The sequence below is a fragment of the Melopsittacus undulatus genome, chromosome Z (genome assembly GCF_012275295.1).
Source record: "Melopsittacus undulatus isolate bMelUnd1 chromosome Z, bMelUnd1.mat.Z, whole genome shotgun sequence".
Classification (NCBI taxonomy): Eukaryota; Metazoa; Chordata; class Aves; order Psittaciformes; family Psittaculidae; genus Melopsittacus; species Melopsittacus undulatus.
In genome coordinates, this window is record NC_047557.1 from 82,291,197 (window position 1) to 82,300,158 (window position 8,962).

The 8,962-nt window shown below is 53.5% G+C and overlaps 1 protein-coding gene across 1 annotated transcript; it reads right to left on the minus strand.

The window, feature by feature from the left end:
• Window positions 1–1,005: 1,005 nt before the first annotated feature.
• Window positions 1,006–6,225, minus strand: LOC101872035 (C-factor-like). Its single transcript, XM_005152420.2, has 6 exons — window positions 6,077–6,225; window positions 4,234–4,285; window positions 3,213–3,403; window positions 2,183–2,341; window positions 1,809–1,919; window positions 1,006–1,300 (listed from the first exon to the last, which is right to left on the minus strand). The coding sequence occupies exons 1-6, from the start codon at window positions 6,212–6,214 to the stop codon at window positions 1,187–1,189; spliced, it is 765 nt and encodes a 254-aa protein (XP_005152477.1). The 5' UTR covers window positions 6,215–6,225; the 3' UTR covers window positions 1,006–1,186.
• Window positions 6,226–8,962: the final 2,737 nt, after the last annotated feature.

Sequence of the window (8,962 nt, forward strand, 5' to 3'; positions counted from 1 at the left end):
GCTGCAGATGCTGCCTGCTGTCCCCTTCCTTTCAAAAGTCTTGGGTACCAAAATGCCACTGGCTTGGGAGGAACTGGAGTGTGTGAGGAAGAAAAGTCACCAGTACCTGTGATTTACCAGGCTGTGGGTGCCAGGACTTGTCTCCGTAGGACAGAAACGTGGCCCAAGCCCAGCAGTCTGCCTGATGCTCTGCCTGCCCGGGGGGAGGGAGTGGGGGGGTGGGGGGGTGGTGGTATGAAGCCTGGGGTGGGGGGACTACAGCATTTATGCTTCAGGTTGGAAAATGCTCCTGTGCAGACCAGTGCATGGCCTCAAGATTCCAAGCAAAGCTGGTGCTGCGAGGCAAGGCCCTGGTTCAGCAAAAGGTATGGCCCCAGAAAGGGCCAGTTCCAGAAGGAATGAGGGGCTTCTGCAGGTCTTCCAGATGAGAAAGAAGAGACAGTGACCTCTGAGGAAAGGAACAGTAGGTTTGCCTCTCCTGCAAGCCAGGCTGTTGTGCCCACCTGAGACTAGGTTTGGTTTTACAGGAGCCCTGTCTCCTTTTCCGCATGCTCCGCAAAGAGAACCTCTATCCAGAAGAAGCAGAACCTTCCTGAGAAAACCCAGCACCATCCCTAAGTCCTTTTCTCTGAGGCTGTTATCACCTCCTGGGCAAACCCATGCAGACCAGTGCTGCCCAGCCCATCTTATTAAGGTTCTCAGCTTCTCCATCCCACAAAAATGCCATTCTCCTGCTCTGCTCCACAACAGACAAGACTTTTCCCACCTAGGGGTACCATGCCCCGCTGGGTCTCCACTACGGGAAGAGTTGGCTGTGTGAGACTGCATAACTAGACTGTGGTTCTTGGCCCTCCCATTCCAGCCTCAATACCGCTCCCAAGGACACCATGTCCAGCACCAAGCCCCCTCCAGGAAATCTGTAGCAAAGACACTATGCTTTGGTGATGTGTTTTTTCCAGGGGCCAGCTCCAAGCCAGAGGCAGAGACAGTCTCATGAAGCATTGCTAGGAGAGGGCACAGGGACTAATTAACTTTATTGGCAGAGTGAAGGCAGGATCACAGGCTGCCCCGCGTGCCTGGTGAAGTCCCAAACAGATCCCTTTAAGGTCATGGACAGCTGAGCATCCTGGTGCTCCAGGGCACCCAGGGAGGCCCCACTGCAGGGTCCCTCACAGGGACAGAGTGGTCACCAAGGAATAGCTTTGCCTTCCCAGCTGAGCAGAGTCCCATGGTGTTTCTCAGAGAGGATCGGCAGTACAGACAGCAACCCCTGCACGCTTGTGTCCACAGTCAGGTCAGCCTGCAATGGACATAAGTGAGGAGAAGGACAGAAACACCAGTGTCATTCTCAGAGTCCCAGACTGGTCTGGGTTGGAAGGGAAATAAAAGCTTGTCCAGTTCCAACCCCCTGCCATAGGCAGGGCCACCTTCCACTAGACCAGATTGCTCCAAGCCCCAGCCAAGCTGGCCTTGAACACTGCCAGGGATGGGGCAGCCACAGCTTCTCTGGGCAACCTGTGCCAGGGCCTCAGCACCCTCACAGGGAAGAACTTGTGCCTAAGATCTCATCTCAGCCTCCCCTCTGTCAGGTTAAAGCCATTCCCCCTATTTCCCAGGCAGCACCCACATGTTCTGCAGTGGCTCAGCACAGACACAGGCAACCAGGAGCCCAAGAGACAGCTCATTTTCACATGGACCCCTGCTCCTGAGAGCCATCCATCTCAGCCACCCCAAGCACCCCTGTGCATGTCTGTAGGCTTGTGTTCCACCCATGGGTGCCCCTCTTGACCTGCTCAGCCAGGACCCACCTCCTGGCCACCCATGTCAGTTTTCACCCAGCCAGGGTGAAGTGCCACACAGAGGATCCCAGCTTCCCTGTAGGTCAGAGCCTGGCACCTGGTGAGCATGTTGAGGGCAGCCTGGGGAAGGAAAGAAGCATCAGCCATGGGCAGTAGAAAGCTCCATCCACAAGGCTCCCTTTCCATGGGAGGGAGAAAAGGCAATGCTAGGCCTTCAAGAGACTGTTTTCTGCCCTAGGAAGACAGCAGCTGGGCATGTGCATGCCCAGGAAGCTTGGGATGGGGTCAGCATGGATCAGTCCCTCCACCTCATCATCTCAGGTGCTTCACTGACATCATGCAGCTCTGACTCCCACTGAGCTCATGACTCCCAGTATCCATACCTTGCTGCAGCGGTAGGAGATTACAGGCTTGAAGAAGCACTGAGGAGTTTTCTCAATGGACCCCAGCATGGTAGAGATGTTGATGATGGCTGCCCTGCTACAGCTCAGCCCCTTTCCTGTGCTCTTCTGGGCAGCCTTCTTCAGTAGGGGCAGGAATGCCTGGGGAGAAGCAACCTTGTGGGAACCTGTGCCCTGAGCCAGCCCCACTTATGTCAGCTGCACCCCAGTCTGGCTACAGCAGGGTGGAGGAGGGAGAACAGTGGGAAGCCAAGAGAGCTGGGAGTTTGCGTCAGTGCTCCAGTTAGCCCAACACAAAACAAGGGATATAGAGGGTTTGGGCTGGAAGCACAGCCCTAGCACTAACCCATCCCTCCTGCAGCCCTGGGAAACATGGCAAAGCCCTCTGAAATCTCCATCACAGAATCACAGAATCTTTTCCAAATAAGGTTGGAAAAGACCTTCAAGATCATCAAATCCAACTGTTCCCCAGCACTGCCAAGGCCACCACTGAACCATGGCACTGAGGGCCTCATCTACACGGTTTGTGAACACTTCCAGGGATGGTGACTCCACCGCTGCCCTGGGCAGCCTGTTCCAATGCCTGAGCACCCTTTGGGGAAGAAATTGTTCCTAATCTCCAGTCTAAACTCCCCTGGTGCAGCTTGAGGCTGTTTCCTCTTGTCCTATCCCTTGTTCCTGTGGAGCAGAGACCAGCCACCTCCTGGCTCCATCCTCCTGTCAGGCAGTTATAGTGTGATAAGGTCTCCCTTGAGCCTTCTCTTATCCAGACTAAACCCCCCAGTTCTCTCAGCCATTCCCCATCACACTTGTGCTCCAGGCCCTTCACCAGCTCCGTTGCTCTTCTCTGGACCAGCCTCCAGCACCTCAGTATCTTTCTTGTAGTGAAGGGCCCAGAGCTGAACACAGGATTCAAGGTGCAGCCTCATGACCAAAGTCAGCCCTGGCTACCCTTCAGCTGGGTCAAATCCCCACTCCATGGCAAGCATTATCTCCAGAGCTTCATGCATACCTGGGCCATGAGCAGTGGCCCCACCACATTGGTCTTGTACGTTCTTATCATCTCCTCAGCATCCACTGTCTCCAGCGATGACTTCGGGTTGTAGATGCCAGCATTGTTTATGAGCAGGTTCAAGCCAGCGCCATTCAGCTTCTCCTCCACAATCCTCACTGCCTGTGTAATGGTGGAGGGATCTGCAACATCTGCAGTGGAAGAGAGGAGGGTTTGAGACCCACAGGGTCTATTCGGGAAGACGAGGGAGGTTGTGATGCTGAGTAACATCCACGCACCCCTATCTGTGTGATCTTCCATCTGTGGTCACCAGATGGTGCTGTGCAACCAGCTCAGCGCACCCTGGCACCCACAAGCCCCAGCTCACCCCAAAACTGCCTTCTTCACCCCACTGCCAGCAGCTGAAGGACCCTGCCCTGCGGCAGTCCATGGAGCAAAGCCAGCTGGGGACAATCCACGGTGGCAAAGCACTGCTGGGACTACCATGCTGTGTCAGCCTCTGCCAGTGGGCAGAGTCCATGGCTGAGCAAGCTCTGGAGAATCTAGGGCAGCCTCTGGAGGCTGGAGGGACATGGTCTCTATAGGGGCTGCTCTGGGACCTGCTGTGGGATGACTCTGCCAAGTCCTACAGCTCCTGCCCAGGCTCTAGGCCGATCTCACAGTGTTTCCACAGGAGCTGCCTCCCTGGTCTCACCTGGGACCTGGGATCAAGGCACCTCAGCTGTATGGCAGAGCAAGGATGCAGCCATTCACCTGGAGGAGCTGGAGGCTGCCAAAGATGGGTCTTAAGAACCTCCTGGTCCTGTGGCCACGGGGCAAGGAGGGTTCAGGGAACAGGGTACTAGGGCTGAGAGAGGCCTGGAGAAGCTGGGCTTTTGCCAGCAGGACTTGAAGCAGCTCTGAAGAGCTGGATCCCCACATAGAGCCTGAAGGCAGGTAGGGAGGGAAGAAGAAAAGGGGGCAAGTGTGGCCCCATTTTACTAGCCACAAATTTACTAACTCAGAGGCAGAGCACACCTACCCAGCTTCACAAGAACCAAGTTTGGGTGTTTGGATGCCAGATCTCTCAGCTCCTACAAAAAGAGACATGGAAACAATCAGCACGAGGCAGAGGCAATGCAAAGCACCATGTTGGAGCACCAGCAATGGTCCCACCCTGAGGGAAACATCTTCCAGATGTTACTCAGTGCTTGTGAACAGCTGGGCTGGGCCTACTGAGGTTCTCAGGATTCTGCTAGGCTCCACAAAGCAATGTCCATGTGCTCAGAGCATGACATGGCTGAAACTGCAAGGTACTGTGGCCACTCTTCCAAAGGGTCAAAGTCCATAACCCAGCCAGAGCCACAGCAAAGGGTGAGAGCAACTACTGAGGACCAGCTCCCTGGGGAAGTAATGCAAACTGGCCAAGGATATACCCAGAAGTGTCTCCCAGTGGCTGCTGCAAGTGAGATGGAGGAGGAATGGCTGTGATTGTCAAGCTGATGTCTAGGCAAATCACATCTGGATCCCAGTAGCCCAATCCCATCCAATCTATCCTGAATACTCCATCGCCCCCTCCCCCCCATCAAGAAAAATGAACCACTTATTTGTATGATTTTACTATTTTTACCAAACATGGAGGATTCAGAAGCCCTTTCCAAAAAGGTAACTGTCAACCATACGGCTGTACAAGGCTTAGAGAAGCATCCCCCAGTGGACAGCAATGTGCATGGGCTACTCTGGGGGACACTGGCTCCACTTCAGCCTTGCAGAAAGTCCTCTGAGCACATCATTGCCATAGTCCAGAAAGTTGTGTGGGGAAGAAGGACTACAAGAAAGCTGGAGAGAGGCTTTGGACAAGGGCCTGTAGGGACAGGACAAGGGGGAATGGCTTTAACCTGACAAGAGGGGACACTGAGATGAGCTCTCAGGCAGAAGTTCTTCCCTGTGAGGGTGCTGAGGCCCTGGCACAGGTTGCCCAGAGAAGCTGTGGCTGCTCCATCCCTGGCAGTGTTCAAGCCAGGTTGGACGGGGCTTGGAGCAAGCTGCTCTAGTGGGAGGTCTCCCTGTCCATGGCAGGGGGTTGGAACTGGTGAGCTTTAAGGTCCCTTCCAACACAGAAATCTGAGCTAGTTCTGACCCTCTGAACTTGGCCAGCAGCGGCAGCAGCAGGATCTGGGCACCCCAGGCTGGCAGCAGGGTGAGCTCTCACTGCACAAGCCGGAGTAGCACCAGCAGTGAGTATACACAAAGAGCATCCCGAGGGCTTCCTAAGGTACACACCACACTGTATGGCAAGCTGTGGTGGGTCACAGTAAGCAGAAGAAAACCAAAGCCGGAGCTAAGGAAAGTTGGAGCTGTGTGGATGCTTTGTTCCTGTGATTTCTCACGTGTGAGTCTCTCCCATTTCAGTGCAGTGCAAAGCAGGTACAGGAAGATCCCAAAGCTTCACGGGCCACCAGTTAACGACTCCCCGGATTTTGGAAAGCGGTGGCACACTGCAGAACCAGCCGGAGCAGAGCCCCTGAGGTTCACATCAGCCTGACCCTCCTCAGCCCCAACACCTCTCGAGGCGGCGCTGTGCCACAGCCCATGAGCAAAGGTTTGGCACGGGAAGGCCGGCTGGGTTCCAGCCGAGGGGGTCTCAAATAGCCCGGCAGCGCGGTTGTCAGGGGTGATACGGCTGATCCTTCGCCTCCAGCACAACAGACAAGCAGAGGACTGTCACGTCGTGTAGGACATGGCACACCGAGAGCTCTGCTGTGATGGCAGCGCTCCTCTCGCACGGGCAAAGTTCACCGAGCGCGTTACCACTATCACCCTCCTTCACCCATGGCTGCTGCCGGCACCCACAAGGCGAAACCCCAGCCCCTCCCGGCGCTGACCTGCGCCCGCGGCCCCGCGGGGTCCCGGCAGGTCGCGAAGATCCAGGCGGATGGTCGCGGTGTCCGCAAGAGCTGCTTCACCAGCCCCAGCCCGATACCGCGGTTGGAGCCGGTCAGCAGCACCCCACTCGCCGCCATCCCTGAGGCTCCGGGGCGGGGCGCGCCAAGCACCGCCTCCCGACCGTGCGGCGAGGGCAGCGTGCGGGTGCGTTCGTTCCCTTCCATGTAACGTCCGGTGCAAACACAGCAGCCGCAGCCTTGTCCGGCGGCCCTCGCCTGCCCGGCATCCGCGCCATGATCTCGGAGGGTACAGGTGTCCCTTCCCAAGGCTGGGGTGCAGGGAAGGCTTACAGCATTCCTGGCCAGCTCCCCCTAGTTTCTATACAGAGAATGATGTTCCATTGTTTGGAATATCCCTTTGGCTAGTTCAGGTCAGGTATCTTGTTTCTCCTTCCTCCTGGCTTCTCGTGCGTCTCCTCACCGGCAGAGCCTGAGTCTGAATATAGAGTAAGTACTAACCAATAACCAAAGCACCAGTGTATTTTTAGCATTATTCTCATCCTAAAGCCCAAGCACCGCACTGCACCAGCTACTAGGAAGAGAATCAACTATCCCAGATGAAAGCAGGACAATCAAGAAGGTATCAAACCCTTCACAACTGTTTTTATTGCCTGCCCAGAAATGCACCTGATTTGGTTCTCTCCATGACAATCAGATGCAATGAACTGGGAAAGTAGGCTGTGGTGTGGGGATGATGGTGCCTGGGGGGACTCTTCTTGGTTTTTGTTGATAGATGTCAGGTACCTAGTTCAACAGACCAATCAAAGGTGTGGAAAAGAGTAAAGTAAGGAAATAATTGGTGGCATCTAGAGATATGAAAACTGGGTGTTAGGAAAACCATAAACATAAGCTGGAGGGGACTTTCATGTACCAGCTCTGCTGCCTGCCACGAGGTGGGTATTTATTGATGTTTTATTTTCAGCTATTACATATAAAACCATATGCACAAACAACATTAAAATCCCAGTACAGTGAGAGCACAACCTGGAGCTCAACAGTGAAGTAATGGCTGAGCAGCTCTGATTTGTATAAGCATCATTATTTATTTTGCTTACTTTCATTTGGGTAGACAAAACATCTCTGATAACAAGAATTAAATGGAATCATGGAATCACAGATTGGTTTGGGTTGTAAAGAACCTTAAGAACATATACTTCCAAGCCCTGTGACATAGGCAGGGACACCTAACACTAGACCATGTTGCCCAGGGCTCTGTCAGACCTGGCCTTGGACAATGCCAGGGATGAAGCACTTACCACTTATTTGGGCACCTGTGCCGGTGCCTCACCACCCTTACAGGGAAGAACTGCATCCTTATATCCAACATAAGCTTCCCCTTTTTCAGTTTTTCATCCATTGACCACAACTCTTTGCGTGCGGTCATCCAGCCAAGTCCTTATCCACTGAGTGGTCCATCCATCAAACTGATGTCTCTTCAGTTTAGAGACAAGGATGTTGTGTGGAACAGTATCAATTGCTTTGCACAAGTCCAGGTAGATGACATCAACTGCTCCACCACTGTCCATCACTTTTGTAGCCCCGTCATAGAAGGCCACCAAATTGGTCAGGCAGGATTTCCCCTTAGTGAAGCCATGCTGGCTGTCACCAAGCACCTGGTTGTTTTTCATGTGCCCTAGCATGCCTTCCAGGAGAATCTGCTCCCAGATTTTGCCAGGCACAGAGGTGAGACTGACTGGTCTGTAATTCCCCGGGTCATCCATTTTCCCCTTCTTGAAAATGGGGGTTATATTTCCCTTTTTCCAGTCATCGGGAACTTCACTTGACTGCCATGATTTTTCAAATATGATGGCCAGTGGCTTTGCAACTTCATTCGCCAGCTCCTTCAGGACCTGCGGATGGATTTAATCAGGTCCCATGGACTTGTGCACATTCAGGTTCTTAAGATGGTCTCGAACTAGATCCTCTCCTACAGTGGGCCCAAAGTCTTCATTCTCACAGTCCCTGTGTCTGCCTTCCAAGACTTGGGTGGTGCGGTCAGAGCCTTTGCCAGTGAAGACCGAGGCAAAGATGTCATTAAGAACCTCAGCATTGTCCAAATCCAGGGTAGCCAATTCTCCCAACAGCCCCGGAGAGGGCCCACATTGTCCCTAGTCTGTCTTCTGTTTGCTACATACCTATAGAATCCCTTCCTGTTATCTTTCAATCCTTTGCCAAACTCAATTTTAACTGGGCCTTAGTTTTCCTGACCTGGTCTTCTCAGACAACATCCCTGTATTCATCCCAGGCCACCTGTCCTCGCTTCCACCTTTTATAAGCTTTCTTTTCCCCCTCTAAGTTTTTTGTCAGCTCCTTATCCATCCATTGAGGTCTCCTGGCCTTCCTGTCGCATTTGCTTGTCAGGATGCAATGTTCCTGAGTCTGGAGTAGGTCACCCTTGAATATCAGCAAACAGCCTTGGGCCCCCCTGCCCTCTAGGGCTGTATCCCATGGAACCTTACTAAGCAGGTTCCTGAAGAGGCCAAAGTCTGCTCTCTTGAAATCCAGGGCAGTGAGCTTGCTGCACGCCCTTCTCACTGTCCTGAGGATCTCGAACTCGACAGTCTCATGATCGCTGCAACCGAGACTTCCCTGGAGCGTCATATTTCCAGCAGCCCCTACCTGTTGGTGAGCACGAGGTCAAGCAGGGCACCTCTTCTCGTCGGCTCCTCTATTACTTGCAAGAGGAAGTTGTCTTCCACACAACTGAGGAGACTCCTAGATTCAGAATCAAATCAAAAACTAGTGAATGATAATAATCTGCTGATAGCATCAGGTGATTTGTGCTAATTTTATCCTTCTCCATAGGAGTTCTGCTGCACTGAGCCT

Excerpts from the sequence above, each read along its gene's own strand:
- LOC101872035 (XM_005152420.2), bottom strand. The coding sequence starts at position 6,214 with ATGGCGGCGAGTGGGGTGCTGCTGACCGGCTCCAACCGCGGTATCGGG. Across the intron at positions 2,342-3,212 it reads GGCCACTGCTCATGGCCCAG|GCATTCCTGCCCCTACTGAA; the intron begins GTATGCATGAAG and ends GCTTCTCCCCAG. Across the intron at positions 1,920-2,182 it reads TCTCCTACCGCTGCAGCAAG|GCTGCCCTCAACATGCTCAC; the intron begins GTATGGATACTG and ends TTCCTTCCCCAG.